The 17,621-nt window shown below is 42.3% G+C and overlaps 1 protein-coding gene across 2 annotated transcripts in view; it reads right to left on the bottom strand.

Moving 5' to 3' along the window:
- Ocrl (Oculocerebrorenal syndrome of Lowe) overlaps positions 1 to 17,621 on the bottom strand; it is a 108,317-nt gene that overhangs the window by 86,867 nt on the left and 3,829 nt on the right. For both annotated transcript variants that reach the window (XM_080279573.1, XM_080279574.1), the window contains exon 2: positions 9,137 to 9,236. In XM_080279573.1, the coding sequence (XP_080135699.1) occupies positions 9,137 to 9,193 (57 nt within the window). In that variant the 5' untranslated portion in view covers positions 9,194 to 9,236. The remainder of the gene's footprint in view (positions 1 to 9,136; positions 9,237 to 17,621) is intronic.

Genomic DNA, 17,621 nt, shown 5'->3' with positions numbered 1-17,621 from the left:
GGATGTTTCTATACAGTGGCACTGACATAACCTGGTGGCAGAGTTGCTTGGTTAAACAAATGTCTCCCAACTCCTTCTCTAATCCCCAAAAGTAGGATGGTCGACTGCAGGAAAAAAGGCAGCTTCAGTTTGCAATCCACCAGGTTCTTGTCTAAATGAACCTGGCCACAACAACAATGAATAGCTGTACAACATAAAATGAACAGTATACCTAGTGTTTGGTTGGCTGACTGGCTCTATTTTTAATCAATGCAAAAACCAACACATATTCCAACCTACAGATATAATACAGTATGGCATACTCCAGAAACCAATTTATCTCTATGGTACCATGGCTCTGAATAACACTCTGGTGCTAGCTCCGAAGAAAAATCATCCATAGGTCATCTTCATCTGTCAAAAGGCATTACTTATATTTAGCTGAACTTTAACCACTTCATTACAAGTCATCTCTGCTACCTGAATAAAATACAGTAATTTGACAATACTGTACAATGGTAAAAAAAAAAAAAAAGATGATAAAAAGTAATTATTGTAGTGAATTGGGCAATGCAATTCCATAGTAGCTACCAGTATTGTAGCTTAGATTTAGATATAAAAGCAAATACAATGCAGCAAAGAGCCAAGTGAATGTTAACTTATGTATACAGTCTAGTACATTACAGTTCAGTTCATGTTTAATGACTATCATATTAGGTAATGTGTACTGAAACCAAAGGTGTGAAAATGTTTGTCCCTAGGCTTCTCATGGTAGCTGAACCAGCTTCTGTGAGAATTATAACAGTTCATGTCTCCATGAATCTGGCAACAATCTACAAGCCTGAACATGCAACTACCTCCCACCTGTGTGCCCATAGCATGCATAACGTGTGAAATTGGTGACTTTGGGATGAGCTGGATGAAGTACTGGAAGAAATGTCCAGGAGCTACAAGGTGATCATAATGAGGGATATGAATGGAAGAGTAGGCACTGGTCCTGAGGATGACATAATAGGTTGTTATGGAATACAAGGAGAAAATGATAATGGGAAGCGACAAAAGGATATGTGTCAAGAGAGGAGGTTGTGCACTGGTAACTAATATTTCAAACACAAAGATGCACATAAATATACATGGTGTAGAGGAAAAGGGGATCGTGTTGAAAGAGGCCTGACTGATTACGTGCTCGTAGAGAGGTCAATGATGGGAATCGTTGCTGATATGAGGGCAATGAGAGGATGATGTGGAGGTCTGTCAGATCATATGATTGTGGTATGCAAGATCAAGCTGAGAGGAGTGAGGCGGATCAGGAGAGAGAAGAGCAGTCAGGGATAAAGACTGAAAGTTGAGACACTGAGAATCAAAGACATGGCGGATGATTACAGGACCAAGGTAGAGGAAGAGTTAGAATCAGTGAACTGGAATGAAATGGATTTGGACACCCTGTGGAATGCATACAGGGATTGCTTAGTTAGAAATGCTAAAGTGGTATGTGGTGTGGCAAGAGTAACAACAATGAAGAATGGTACGGTACAACATGGTGGGATGGGGAGGTTAACAGAGTGGTGGATGAAAAGAGGAAGAATTGGCTAAAGTGGTTACAGGATAGGGATTCAGTTGAAATAAAAACTGAGTATACTGAGAGCAAGAAGCACGTAAAGAGACTAGTGAAGAGGAAAAAGGAGGAGGTAAATGATCTGGGAAGAAAAATTAATGAGAACTACTCTGAAAATAGGAAGTTATTCTGGAAAGAAGAGCTGAAATGTAGAAGTGAAAGCGGAAAGAAATGTGATGGTGTGAAGGATGAAGGTGGTAGATTATTAACCCATGGAGATGAAGTAAGGACCAGATGGAAAGAATATTTTGAAAGCCTGATGAATGGGTATAGATAGAGCAGAGCAGCTGTAAACATGATTGCTCTGGGGGGGTGTGCAGAGAAGGAATGCAGCGCTGGGAGACATGACACTCGCACAGGTGACGAGTGCTGTGAAGCAGCTGAAAAACGGGAAAGCAGCTGGGGTTGATGAGGTGTATGCAGAGATGCTTAAGTGTAGCAGAGAGAGTGGAGTAAAGAGCTTGTTGGAGATATGTAAGAAGGCATGGATAAGTGAAACTGCACCTGCAGAGTGGTAAAAGGCTGTGATTGTACCCCAGTACAAAAATAAAGGTGAGTGAAGTGAGTGCAAGAATTATTGTGGCACAAATTTACTGAGTGTGGTTGGGAAGGTATATGCAAGAATTATTATAGAGAAAGAAAGAGAGATATCTGAAGTCCTAGTGAGTGATGAACAGGTTGGCTTTAGGAGTGGCAGAGGATGTGTGGATCAAGTGTTTGCAGTAAGACAGATAGCAGAGAAGGCTCGTGAGAAGGACCATAAGGTGTTTATGGCATTCATATGGAAAAAGCATACGACAAAGTAGACAGAGAGGGATTGCGGAAAGTTTTGCACATGTACAGCGTAGATGGTAAGCTGCTAGATACTGTCAAAAGTTTTTATGATGGTAGCAAAGCACGTGTAAGGGTTAATGGCCATCTATGTGAATAGTTCATGATCGATGTGGGCATGCGACAAGGTTGTGTGATGTCCCCATGGTTGTTCAGTATATACAGTATATGGATGGGGTGATGAGAGAAGTAAAAACACAAGTAATGGAGAGAGGGATGGAGTTGGCAATGAATGGTGATGGATTGAAGAAACTCAAATCTGTTGTATGCTGATGATGCAGTACTGCTTGCAACTACTGGACAAGAACTTGGTAGGCTAGTGCAGAGTTTTGCTGATGTCTGTGAGCATCGTGCCTTGAGAATAAATGTAGAAAAGAGTAAAGTGATGGTTATTGAGAGAGAAGGAGACCCCCAGTGTGATGTTACAGTGAATGGAGAGAGACTGGTATTTGTAAGAGAGTTCAAATACCTGGGTACAGTGATATAAAAGAGAGGAAAATGTGCAAAAGAAGTTGAAAGTAGAGTGACACAAGGAAGAAAAGTAGCTGTTGCAATGAAGGCCTATGATAAGAAACAGAGGCTTGAGTGCTGCAGCTGCACGAGGCTTACATGAGGGAGTGTTAGTGACAACTTTAACACATGGATGTTAGACTATGGTGTGGCATGAAAATGAAAAGTCAGGAGTAAAAGCAGTGGAGATTGGACTGCTGAGGAATGTATGTGGAGTACAGAGGGTGGATAGGATATGAAATCATGTGATTCGTGAAAGGTGTGGAGTGAGCAAGTCGGTGGACACCAGAATTGAAGTAGCTGTTGCAATGAAGGCCTATGATAAGAAACAGAGGCTTGAGTGCTGCAGTTGCATGAGGTTTACATGAGGAAGTGTTAGTGCCAACTTTAACACATGGATGTTAGACTATGGTGTGGCATGAAAATGAAAAGTCAGGAGTAAAGGCAGTGGAGATTGGACTGCTGAGGAATGTATGTGGAGTACAGAGGGTGGATAGGATATGAAATCATGTGCTTTGTGAAAGGTGTGGAGTGAGGAAGTCGGTGGACACCAGAATTGAAGAGAGTGTACTGAGATGGTATGGTCATGTGGAGAGAATGGATAACAACAGAGTGGTGAAAAAGGTATATCTGACCGAATCTGAAGAAGGGAGGAGGAGAGGTAAGCCAAGGAGAAGGTGGAGAGATATGGTGGATGAGTGTGTGAGGAAGAGAGGGTTGGATGTCAGTGAGGCTGGGGAACTGACAAGAGATCATGCTGGCTGGATGAATGTTGTGAGGAAAGTGCATGATTAGGGATTTTGGCACCCCTTTTTAATGTGGAAGCATCCAGATAAACTCAATCGGATACATTTATGTGAAGCTACTGGACGTGGTGAATGTTTTTGGCGTATCCGATAGAGCCGGAATTCTGGGGGCTTGAATTATGAATGAATGGAAGTGTGGCCCATTGCACGGGGCAAATTTGGCCTGTCTGGACATTGCTACTCCTCACCCTGCCCTTGGGTGGGAAAGACGGTCCGGATGATGATGATGATGTTTTTTTTTTTTTAACTCTTTAACCGCGGGCTTGATTTGCTTTTTCTTGCGGCACCTGTGGGCATATTCGCGCTCCGACAGACTCTCTAAAAATATTTGCCAAAAATCAGTTATTAGTCCTAGAATATTAAAATCACATATGCTTATGGCACATACCTTCAGCTTTCTCCTGGGGTGTTTGTTGAGCCTTCGTCGAGTACCGTAGGACTTGTGGAGACCTCTGAAGTTGGGTAACGAAGTCTCCACTTTACACTTCCCGACAACCCGTAATATGATTACCACAGCCTGATATTATCACTAGAAACACTATTCTATGATTCTCAAATAGTTTGGAATCCATATTCAAAAAAAAGAAAAAACTGTGAAAGCAATGAAAATTACGAGGGCGTATGACCTCCCCACTTGCGCTAGTTCGCCGCTGGTGTTGTCATTTATTAATCATAAAAACACTCACAGTTTATATTTCTATTACTATATAACACTTATATATATCTACAGTCTTTATCCATAAGTTTCCTTCAGTAATAGTAGTTTATTGTCACTGTAGGCATTCAATTTCTTTCAGTAAAATACGTAGCATTCACTTTCTCGTCCTGTATACTAGCACTGAGAGTGAATGTCACTTTCACCTTCACTCTCATAACTCATAGTATTCATACATGCTAGAGTGAAACTTTCACTTTCATTACTCCTAGTATATATACTCGTATTCTTATAATACTACTCATTTACATTTCTATTTATGTTCTCTATTTTATTTACACTATTTACATTTCTATTTTATTTACACTGTGTTATGCACTGTCACTTGAAGTAACTTATAAAACTATTTTCCACTGTTCACTTATATTTACATTCGTTGCATTCACTTGCTGTTTACACATTATTTACACACTATTTACATTTCCACTTGCACTGTTTTACTCAACAGAAAGATCGTAGTAACTCTCTTTCAATTGTCAGCCCTTTACCTCTTTCCACACGAGGTTTAGTAGGGGGTAAAGGTCACAGAGCCCTTTGCATGGGGGTAAAAAGTGTCGGAAGTTAGCAGGAGCAAACAGACGTACCTTCACCTTGGAAGATGACAGTGAACTGATAGGGGTGGGCTGGGGTGGCCTACCTAGGGAAATGCATTACTGCCAATGTCAGCCTCTTGACAGCTGCTAATATATAGCAGTGAAATGATTGGCAGGAAATCTGGACAATACATTATAAATTAGGTAGTTCCAGGTGAATGTAAATATCACTTAGGCTTCTCCCTTCCCTCCTTATATATATTTTTAGTATGAGAATAGATTATACGGCATATTTCAAGGGTTAATAAACAGCGAAAATTAGCGAACGAGTGCACGTGAGGTGCTGTCGGGTGATAATTAGCCAATTCCAGGCGTATGGCAATCTCACTTACCTTATTTCTTTTTGGTATATATTATTTGGTATAAGAATAGGGCATAGGGCTTATTTCAATGGATGAAATCAGTGAAAAATTCCAGGGAAGATTTACTTAGTGTAGCACGGCCAGGCAGGCAATAGGAGAGGGTAATGGAGGGAAGGTAGGGAGGGGAGTCAAGAATGGGAAGAAATGGCTAAATTGTCAACAATGGATGGGAGTACAGATGAAATTAGGAGTGCTGACTAGTGTTGGACACTGGCAGTACTGATAGATAATACAAGCTACCACTTGAAAGCCCGGGCGAATTCAAAAAAACACAGAATCGCAAAAGTGACGCCCCGCGGTATGATCCCTTGCTCCCAAGCATCACAAAAGTGACGCCCCGCGGTTAAGGGGTTAAGGCATTCCACCAAGCTGACAACTGACCTTAAACATGCCCAGGAGAGTTAAAAGTAGAACACTGCCTCAGTCATTAACCTGAACAGAGAAGGCCAGAAGGTGAAGGAAATTGCTGCCATTAATGTCAGATTTGCTTGGCCAGACTGACTGGGGTTACATAGCAACAATGACTGGGGTGTATCGCCACACAGTGTCCAGTCTCATTAAGGAACTTAACGATTCTGGAGAATCTATTCTGCAGATCCAAAAGCCCCACACACAGAGATCAAGACTGACTTCTCCAAGGACAGGGATGGTTACAGCCCACCCGATGAATGGAAACCCCCAACCTCACAGCCCACCAAATCATGAACAACCCAGAACTGCTGGGAAAAACTGGTTTTTGAAGAGTACTGCTATTCCTCCAAGATAACCTGGATATCACAGCTACTGTGCCCAAATAAACTTCCTCCGACTGCTGCCCAAAAGGCCAAGAGACTCCAGTTGGCTAAGAGATACAGAGTCTAGCCCATGGAAAAGTGAAGATATGTCCTCTAGAGTGATAAACTGATGCTTACTGTAGCAAGCAGACAGCATGAGGGTTTATTGCAAGCCACACAGTGAATCACTGGATCCTTGGTACATGCCAAGTGTGTTAACCCCTAAAGGTCGGTCCCTGTTCTGGAACATGTGTCACAGGGACATCAGTCCCCATTCCTGAATGTTTAGCATTTCTCTCAACCACTGCACCCAAAAAATCATTGGAGAAAATTCGGCCACCATTCGAAGGGCTAGTACTTTCTTATATGTAAACGTTGTTTTAATAGATCTAACAGTTTTTATGAAGATTGTTTTTGAAAATGGCCTACTTTCAGCAACTGTGAGTGGGGGGGGGGAGGTAAAAGGCCTCTCCTCAGACACTCTTAAATTCTCGGCCAGTGCTCTATAATTAATAACCACAGGACATTGAAAAACAGCTCACTTTAATGCTAAAGAGTTGTACTTTGCTGGGTATTGAGATTTTTAAGACAGGTTTAATAGTTTTCATAGGAGAAATTTCTGAAAAATTACCTATTTTTTGCAAAAAATGACCACTCCTGATGGTCGATTTTATAAAAAATGCCTGAACCCAATGGGTTAAACACCTGGTTTGTACTGTATTAAGGTACTGGGATCATTTGAGTACAATGATGATGGGAAATTATGGGTGTTTCCCAGGAATGTGAAAGTGAACCAGCATATGTACTCAGAGCTGCCCTGTGATGTACTTCAAGAATCTTTTCAAAATACTGGGGTCAGGATTTTTATGCATAATGGGGCATCCTGCCATATTGGCCATTCTATCTCCCTGTGCCTAGAGGACTGCCAAGTGAGCTTCTTTAAGAACTGGCTGAGCAGTGGCCTGGGTAGAAATCAAATATGAAACCTCTGAGCAGTTGTGAAAAGGAGCCTTCAAAAGATGGACACTTCACCAGGTCCCAATCTGGGGATGGCATTGCATCAGCTGTGGGCAAGTTTTTCCCTGAATCATCTCCAGAACCTTGCTGAATGTCCCAAAAATGTTCCAGAAACGTGTCAGGAGTATGGGTTACAATACGGGGTACTAGCATGCAACATGAATGCCTGCAGCACCTGTTTTATATTTTAATGATAAAAAGTGACTTTTTTAGAGTGTGCCTTAACTTTCCACACAGACTGATAGATGGATAGATAGACTGATAATAGCAATCTTAATAAATAAAATTATCCAGTACTGCAAATTCAATATATATCAAGTACAGTAGTGGGTGGTTGGTTATCATAAACTCTGGGAGGTACAGTACTAACATAATTCCAAAAGTCTATGAACAGGTTAAACAATCATTATTTCAAGCTATGGACCTCGTGTAATACATACAATACAGTACAGTACACTAATACCAAGCTAACACTAACCTGCACACAATAAAACCTTTCTTACTCCAGTACAATTCTAAGATTCTTTTTTCCACACAGTTTCCACAATCCGCTGGGAAGTCATTAACTGGTTTTGACTCCTGGTCAACTCCTTCAGTCCAGCATAATATATATTATTTTCTTGTCCTCTCCAGGTGATTTAATTCTGCCCTCAGAAGACCTCCTGAAAGGCATGCATTAATGGAGACTATATCCAGGGCTTCCACTATGGATCAGATTTTGGAAGTCCTGACTTCCTGACCCTTTAATTTCAAAGTCCCAGCTTAAAATACTGGAAGTTGCATGTTTTGCATTGTATGAACATCATTTTACATTTCAAACTGAAATCTGCTGCCATGACAGGACTGGTACCTGGTTTTAATTACCATCATTAGGTATATGCATGGCACATTTTGTTGTGCACAAGCTCTGCCTATTGTTCTGTCATATGATATTTAATGCAATAAAGTTATGTTAGCTCAGAATTTCACAACTTATTACTGTTTTAAATTAAAATAAATGACATGAGGAATGTCCATGGGTTCTTTGTTCGAAAATCTTATTTGCAGTTTGCTAACACAACTGTTAATTACAGTACTGTCGTTAATCAATAACGTACAATGCAAACAATTAAATCTGACAGTAATTTGTGGAGGTAAACTAAGAAAAACATTCACCTGGACATTCAAAAATCCCACAAAACAATGAACTGTATTGAGTTTTTGAACATATACTTTGATCTCTCTCAAAACGACGACAAGAGATACGTGTGCTCTAAGCATCTGTCTGTAAACTGGTTCAAACTGCATCAGGCAGTAGTCAACAGATGTTGACATGGCAAAAATCATTACCGTAATTAGCTGCAGTTCAGGTACAGGCAGACTTAGTATTACGTAACAAATTGGTCATTTTATACAAAGCGTGGTATAACCAGTTTTCTGATTTTAGGCATATGCTCAGGAATTCCGAAATAACTGGGCCTTCACTGATTATGAAATCAGACATACAGCTGCATTTTTTGGACGTAATATACAGCTCATGTCTACTAACAGATGCTCTGTATATTTAATGCCTCTAGTTTCAAAAGTCCCTCCTATGATGAATAAAATACTGTCTAAAGATAATAGCAATATGATTTAAAATTTATCATCAGATTTAAGGGGTTGGGATATGGCCCACCTAAGTACTATACACAGGTTCCTTTGGGGAAAACAGCCTTATATTTATATTACAGTAGTGTATTTAACTTGCTGAGTAAAGCGCTGACAATACTGTGCTTAAAAGGAAAAGTGGCTTTATTAAATCCTAACGTATCCACAGTACACGTGACTCAAACAAAACAGCTGTAATATATCCAGAACATATTGTATATGAAAGCAAAAAATATAAATAAGCAATAAAATCAAAGTAAAACAACTAAAACCAGCAAATCAAAATGTAGTGCTTGATAAGGATACAGCAGTGAGCCTGTGCCCTGCATGCAGCTTTTCCTGAACATGAGGTGCTAGTTCCATGGTGGGTGCGATGGTGTGCTGCAAAACTCTCACTGCATTACATCTGCCATAGGAAACATACGATTAGCATGGTAAAGCTGAAGATGGAATGGTCACAACCTTCCATACACTAATATCACTACTAATACAATGGACAGAATAATTCTTGAACTCCTTCACCCCTGTGGCAATTTTCTTTAGCTCAATCAAATTACATAATGTCAGCCTATGTAAAAGTTTTATGAACAAATTACAAGAGAGGTCCCTTCATAATAAAGTAAAATGAACATTTCTGCTTGTCACAGAATTCAGACATGATAGCTAAGTAAAAAGAGAAGACTGTCTTTAGCAAGGACATGTGAAAAGAAGTGAACTAAAAGGTGGTAATTGGCTGCCACATTTGACTGAGTGAAACTAATCAAGATTGAGGTAGACAAAGTGGGTATGGCCAGGTGTCATTCTTTTTGGAAGCTGACTTTAGATTAAGTTAACTGATGTCAGGTTAGGTTAGCCTACATTAATCTAGGCTAGACTAAACAAGATAAGGTATGTTTTGTTTGGATAGGTCAATTTAGGTTGTCAGATTAGCTTGTTTTCATTTTCGTTTTTAAAGGCTCCAACATGCCTGCATGTGTCGGCCTTGGTCACCTAATGGCGGCTCTCCACGCTGCACGATCCATTGCAGTCTCCCTGTTCAGTCCCTTAACCCTGAGGTCACACTTAATGACCTCGTCCCATGTCTTTCTCGGTCTACCCCTCATAACCCCACCCCCAATATTAACACTTCTCACCTTCCTCACCCAATTATCATCCCCCATCCTCTCCACATGTCCAAACCATCTCAGTCTACCTCTCCTCATCACAACACCAATACACTCCAGTCCCATCCTACCTCTCAACTCTTCCATCGTAAACCCAGCCCCTCCAGGCCTTGGACGCACGGACACACTGCATATCCACCTAATCATTGTCATTTCTGTACGTCTGAGCCGGCGAACATCTTCCTCCTTCACTGCCCAGGTCTCATTACCATACAGCATTACACTCCTAACACATGCTGCATACAAAGACCCCTTAGCACGTAGGGAGAGTCCTTTCAATGTCAGGAGAGGCAAGAGCTCCTTGAACTTCTTCCAACCACTTCTCACCCTAGCCACAGAGCTAGCTCCAGCCCCACCTCCAGCACACAACATGTCTCCCAAATAACAAAACTCTTCCACACATTCCACACATTCAAGAGATTCACCAGCAAGTTCAATCCTTTCACGTCTGAAAATCTCCACCTGCTCACCCCGACACGCCGTACAAGGGTGAGCAGGTGGAGATTTTCAGACATGGGTATGTTCAAATGGCTCAAGATATTTAACAATTCTCTTGACTTTCATTAAATGAAGACCTTCTACTGTTACTTTCCCTTGTTCTCGGGTGCTTATTTTACCCCACAATTTCTCTTATTCTTTAAGCCTTGCCCTCTGAAAAAGGGGCAATCTTTTCTACAGTAATAAAAGATATTTATTATTTTTTTAAACATGAAAATGTACTGAGGAACAACACAAAGCAGCTCTAGGGGAACTGTAGGTTGGGAAAATCTCAACAAAACTGCAAAATAAGGTGGTCCCAAATCACTCTCATTAGTTAAGGTACCAGTAGCTTACAATTAGTGTTGAAGAACATCTTCAAGTGGTAACATCAGTTAATGTAACCTACTCACTCCACTGCTCAATAACTATTTACATGTGACTCTAAATTCCCTCCCAATCCCGCAAAAGGAGGATGCTGGATTGCAGGAGAATGGCGACTTTAGTATGCAGTCTACTGGATTCACATCTTGGTGACTCTGGGACTAAAGCAACAAAAACAACAACTACAATGGCTAAACGATTATCCTTCCTCCTATAACCAAATCTAACTTGACTCGCTTTTGGAGGATGGACTGTGGCTGGGTTCATTGTTGTTCTGATCAGCAATATACATACCGGTACTGTAGGCTGGGGTGGATATCATCTTGGGTGAAGGTGAATGTGTCATGGATTCGTAGGAATGCAGGATTCAGGGCACACAATAAGGTACAGTTGTGGTCATAACTAGCGATTCACTCCATAATGACAAACAGTGAGACTGTGAAATGTATTCTTGTAAGTTTTCCCTTGCACCTCTTCCCCACCACAGGTCAACCTTGTTACATTCCTCATATTTCCATACCCTCGTGCCTACAAACCCATCCCTCTCAACTGATGGCAAAGGTGCTTAGCAGCTTACATTATTTCACATTTTTACAGAAGAGAATCTTTGGAATTTTGGACAGGCTATGCAACCAATATATTTAATAATTTTCTTCTTCTAACTATACACTTCTATGACAAATAAATAATTAGGTTGGTATTTAGTGTTTTAATGGAGTAAAACTAGGTGACCTGATTTTCTTAAGGGCTGAGAAGACTGGTAGGAGTGGAAGTGAGTGAAAAGGAGGATACTGAGATCGTCTGGACATGCTGAGGATGGACAAGAAAAGCCGGGTGAAGGCATGTAGGGTAAAGAGGCACCTGGCCATCAAGAGAGAGGTAGATCATGGAAGACATGGGATTTGTTTTGTTTATACTCAATCTCTAGCAGCCTTTCAATTCAGTCCCTTATCCCTGACGTCACTCTGTATGACCTTATTTCAAGCCTTTTTTAGTCTGCCTCTCGCAACTCTGCCCCTCAACATTAATACCTCTCACCCTCCACATCCAAGTGTCATCCACCATCCTCTCCACATGGCTAAATCATCCCAATATACCCCTTTTTACCGCATTAGTAATTTCTTCACATATCATACCTCTCAACTCTTCATTTACAATCCTAACCCTCCCCACAGGCTTGTCATTTAAGAACACATTGAGGGGTTAGGACTGTGAAGGAAGAGCTGAGTCTGATATCACATCCAGAGGTAGCCTACTGGTAATGGAGCAGAAGAATGCAAGGTGAAGCAGTGTTATTAGGTAAATCTGTCTGATCCATGCTACATAAAAACCAGAAATAAAACAGAATATAATGAAATGAATGATGATGTCAAGCTTCAAATAACTGAGATTCAGATTTAACCCACCCCATCCAGACCACTTTTCCACCACTGACTCCCCCCAATCCCAACCATGATTGGAATTTTTTTTTTTTGGCTCAAACCTCCGCTTTTGGTGAGAAACATCGAAAATTCATAGAGAAATCACTCACCTGAGGTTTAAAATACTCGATACAGGTAGGAGTACCTCCTTACCTGACTGGGTTTTCTAACAGGCTGGCACCAAAGAAAACGAGTTCTATGGGAGGATAACTATTTCACACCACTCATAAACGGTATTTATTTATTTACTTAGTACGAATTTATATGTGGTACGAGAGTATATTGGTTTTCAAGCAGTGATATAGGCATTATAAGCATTCACTCACTAACTCATCACCATACCTGACCTTTTTTTGCCACATTACCTGATCATCATTTCTGACTGTTTCTTCCTCTAATGCTATGTAAAGCTCGTCCTCCACATTGTCATTGATTGGGGAATCACTCTGGTCCTGAATTTCGTACTGTGACATGACATGGCTTTACTGGCCAGGTCACTGATAACAGGTGAATTGCTGAGACAATGATGTGCAGGGGGGGGGGGAGGAGGTCATGCTAGGTAAGGCACTGTCCCTGCCTGGCATCTTGTAGAGGAAGGTGTCATGTGTATACGTACCAAAAATCACTCGCAAAAATTGAAAATTGTGCAAATTAGGGACCTTGCAATTGATTCGCATTATTTGTACGTCGACGGGATTGGCAGTGACAAAATGTGTGGACGTTAAAGAACGTCAACGGGACGCCGCGGGTTAATCAATCACAGCTTGGTATTGTACTTGCAGGTGAATATGCATTAGTTCCAAGATGGCAAGTCTATACCATATACTGTATGTTCTATCACCTACTGACCAGCAATGGCAAGATTTCACAGGAATCATTACAGACTTAAAGCAACCTCCTTAGTTACAGTAGGTAAGAATGGTTATACACTACCTGGACTGGACTGAAGGATGCCCTGGTTAAGTGAAGATTAGACTTAGATTAAGAATGAAATACTGTATATCCAGGTCTGGACTGAGGATGCCCTGGTTAAGTACAGACAAATTTGACTCGGGTTAAGAATGAGGGATACCCAGGTTTGGACTGAAGGATGCCCTGGTTAGGTCTAGATTAAAGCCACATTAAGACTGAAGGACACCCAGGTTTGACTGAAGGCTGCCTTGGTTAGGTACAGGTTATGCCTAAGTTAAGACTGAAACATACCAGGGTTCCAAGTGAAAGGAGAGCTCCAAGTTAGATTATGTTGGTTATGCCCAGACTAGGGCCAAAGAATTCCTGGTCATACCCATGTTAGGCCTCATTCTTCTGAAATTAAAGCTTTCAAATCATTTTCAATGCAACACAATGGTACAATAATAATAATAATAATAATAATAATAATAATAATAATAATCTATCTATCTATCTATTGCCAGACGCCTCAATCCCGTTTGGGGTGGCCACAAACAAATCGCCTCCAAGTCGCCCTGTCCCCCGCCATTTCACTCCCCTGCTCCCAACTCACACCCCCCTCTCTCATATACCTCTCCATCCCATCCCTCCATCTCATCCTCAGCCTCCCCTTCCCTCTTCCCCCCTCCACCTCACTCACATACACTCTCTTCGTCAGTCTTTCACCCTCCCTCCTCTCCACATGGCCAAACCACCTCAGTGTGTTCCTCATAACGCTTCCTATCACATCCACATCCAAACCACAACGCTCCTTTATATCCTCATTCGTCAACCTGTCTCTCCATGTGACTCCACAGGCTTCTCTTAAACAACTCATTTCCACTGCTCTCACTCTTGACTTGTGTCCTTCCAACAATGTCCAAGCTTCACTTCCGTAAGTTAGAGTTGGTATCACAATACTGTCATGTAGTAACTTTTTCACTTCCATGCTCACTTCCCTGTTTCTTATCACTGCTTTCAAAGAACCAGCAACCTTTCTTCCCTGCTGTACCCTTTCAAGCACTGCACCCTCCAAACCTCCATCCTTACTCATCACACTACCCAAGTACTTAAACGTACTCACATTTTCCAATTCCTCACCATCCAACCTCGCTGTACATTCACTGACTTCACCTCTCTCAAAGACCATCACTTTACTCTTCCCTACATTCACCTTTAGATTCCGTTTCTTACACACTCTCCCAAACTCATCCACCAAGCCTTGCAGCTCCCATTCGTCTTCACTCAACAACACAGTATCATCTGCAAACAACAGTACAAGGATTTTCCAAACACTATCCTCTCTCACCAGGGCCATTCCAACATCCACTACCCTACCTTGTACCTCTTTTATTACCCCATCCATGTCTATCTATCTATCTATCTATAGCCCGACGCCCTAATCCCGCAAAGGGTGGCCGCAGACAAAATGCCTCCAAGTCGCTCTGTCACCCAGCATTTGACTACCCTCCCCCCAACTCACCCCCCCCCTCCCTCATATACCTCTCAACTCCATCCCTCCACCTCATCCTTGGTCTACCTCTCCCTCTCCCTCCTCCCACCTCACCCACATACACCCTCTTAGTCAGTCTTTCATTCTCCATTCTCTCCACATGTCCATCCATGTACAGATAATAATAACAATAATAATAATAATAACAACAACAACATTAATATTACCCATACCACTAATGCTGTACCGTACTGTAATAATCATTACCATATTTACTGTTATTAACAGTATTACAGTATTACTATAAATATCATTGCTACCTTAGGTATTAATATTTCATTTCTGAAAAGCACCAGTTCATTAGAAATCATCAGCACTCAAAGCTGCAAAATAACAACATGACAAACAATTAATACAATAGGAGGAGGCCATAGCACGGGCCGAACAGGGTGGTACTCCCGAGGGGAATGGGAATGCTGGTGATAGGGAGAGCTGGAGCTCCTGTTTCACTAGCTATGTAACCATCCCCCTTTGCTGACCTTTTCAGTGTGACAGTAACATGGAGAGTAGACCAGCATACTCTCCCAAACATTTCCTGTGACTATCAATGCACTACACCACATGCACTTTACATTTCACACAACGTATCCCACTACGTTACAGGGGTTGGCGCCAGCAAGGGCATGCGGCCAGAAAACTTTGCCCCCGCTACCTAGTGGCGGACTTCTGGGGGGAGGCGTGGCGTGGGTTCCGCCAGCATAGATCGTGGGTCCAGGGCGAGATGGGGCTCAGGCCTGTGCTAGAGGGTACAGGGCATTGCGGTTCCCAGGCTGCCGCTTCCACCCAATAGAGAGGGGCCCGAACCTGGGAGTAGCGCCCCAGGAGGCTGCCCTATCAGTGGGTGTATAATGGCGGGATAGTTGCAGTGCCAAGACGTGCTTGGAGGGTGTCCCTGCAGCTGTCCTGGCGGAGTGCCCCGAGGCCACTACCACAGCCACTGGTAAGCTGGTGGGCTAGGGGTCCCAGATCCATTGCCTGGACCTGGGACTGTGCAGTGAGTGGGACCTGTGCTGTGTCTGTCCCCCCTTTATTAATACTGAAGATGACAAAACAAAATATGTTTCAAAGCAAGCCTGAGGACAGTAAATCACCCATGGGGATGAGGGTGGGTTCATGGAATGTGGGAAGTTTGAGGGGAAGAGCGGGGGAAGTCGTTGAGGCATTCAGTAGGAGGTGGGTGGATGTGGCGTGTTTGCAGGAAGTCCGGTACAAGGGTGGATCAGCCAGAAAGATTGTTGGGAAGGACTGTTGCTATAAGTTGTTTTGGCAGGGGGGGACAGACGGATATGGAGGTGTTGGTGTGATGGTTGCGGAGAAATGGGTGGAATATGTTATGAATGTTTTGAGAGTAAGCGATAGGATATTGGTAGTGAAAATTCTGTTGGGAAGAAAGGTAGCTGCGATTATATCGACATATGCACCACAGGCAGGATTGGATGAATCAGAGAAAGATAGATTTTGGGATGATTTAATACGTGTAGTGGGTGGTATGCGGGATGATGAGATAGTGATTTTGGGAGGGGACTTAAATGGTCATGTAGGTGAAGCAGCACAAGGTTATGAAGGAGTGCATGGGGGATGTGCGTATGGTCTAAGGAATGCAGAAGGGGAAAGGATACTCGAGTTTGGGGAGGCAACGGATATGATTGTGTGCAACACATATTTTAGGAAAAGAGACAGTAGGTTAATTACGTATGAGTCTGGGGGAAATAGCAGTCAGATAGATTATTTTCTGGTTAGGAGGGCCGATAGGAGGTTAGTGAGGGATGTTAAAGTTATAGGAAGTGAGGACAGTGTGCAGCAGCACAAACTGTTGATTTGTGATATGGTGCTTAAAGAACAAGTGATGAAAAAGAGGACTTATGTACCTAGGAGGAAAATATGGAAGCTGAAAAACCAAGTAGTAAGGGATGCCTTCTATAGCGAGTTGAGGAGAGTGGTGGCTGAACAGGGAGCTGTAGACAGAGGCGTTAATGAACAGTACAGAGCCCTCAAGAACAATTTCTTGAGAGTTACTGATGTAACATGCGGCTGGACAAGAGGACCACCAAGACATAAAGTAACTTGGTGGTGGGATGAGGGTGTAGAAGCTGCAATTAAGGAGAAAAGAAGGCTTTTCTGGGAATGGAAGAAGGGTGGTAGCAAAGAGGAATATTTGGCTGCCAAGCGTAGGGCTAGAAGAGAGGTATACAGGGCAAAGTCTGAGTCACAGAGACAATTACTTGCTAACCTAAATCATGGGGAAAGGAAAAATATATTTAGGGTGGCAGGTCAGGTGAAGAGGGATAATCGGGATATTATAGGTGAGCAGTGTGTGAAGAATGATGAAGGAAGGGTAGTGGTGAACAGTGAGGATATTAAAGATGCATGGAGGGAGCATTAAAACCGGTTGTTGAATGAGGAGTTTGACTGGGACTGGGAAGGTTTGGAGCCAGCAGATCCAGTGTCTGGCCCTTGGCCTTTGATTGATACTGCTACTGTGAGTGAGGCAATAGGCAGGATGAGGGTGGGGAAGGCAGCAGGTGTGTCTGGGTTGACTGCCGAAATGTTGAAGGCCTCAGGCGATATAGGGGTGAGTTTAGTCACTGACCTGATACATAGAATTATTTATGAGTGTGTTGTCCCAGATGATTGGCTGAAGAGTGTAATTGTAAATGTGTATAAAGGGAAGGGTGATGCCCTGGAAAGAGGAAATTATAGAGGTATAAAGCTTTTAGATCAGATAATGAAGGTAATTGAGAGAGTTTTAGAAGGTATGATTAGAGAAAGAGTGAATATTGATGAGATGCAGTTCGGGTTCATGCCAGGTAGGGGGACCACTGATGCCATATTCATTGTTCGACAGCTTCAGGAAAAATATGTTGGTAGGAGAAGGGATCTTTATTTTGTTTTTGTTGATTTGG

Source organism: Coenobita brevimanus, chromosome 79 (genome assembly GCF_032717465.1).
Source record: "Coenobita brevimanus isolate Jiangsu-jjx chromosome 79, ASM3271746v2, whole genome shotgun sequence".
NCBI classification, from domain to species: domain Eukaryota; kingdom Metazoa; phylum Arthropoda; class Malacostraca; order Decapoda; family Coenobitidae; genus Coenobita; species Coenobita brevimanus.
This window is presented reverse-complemented; position numbering and strand designations above follow the sequence as displayed.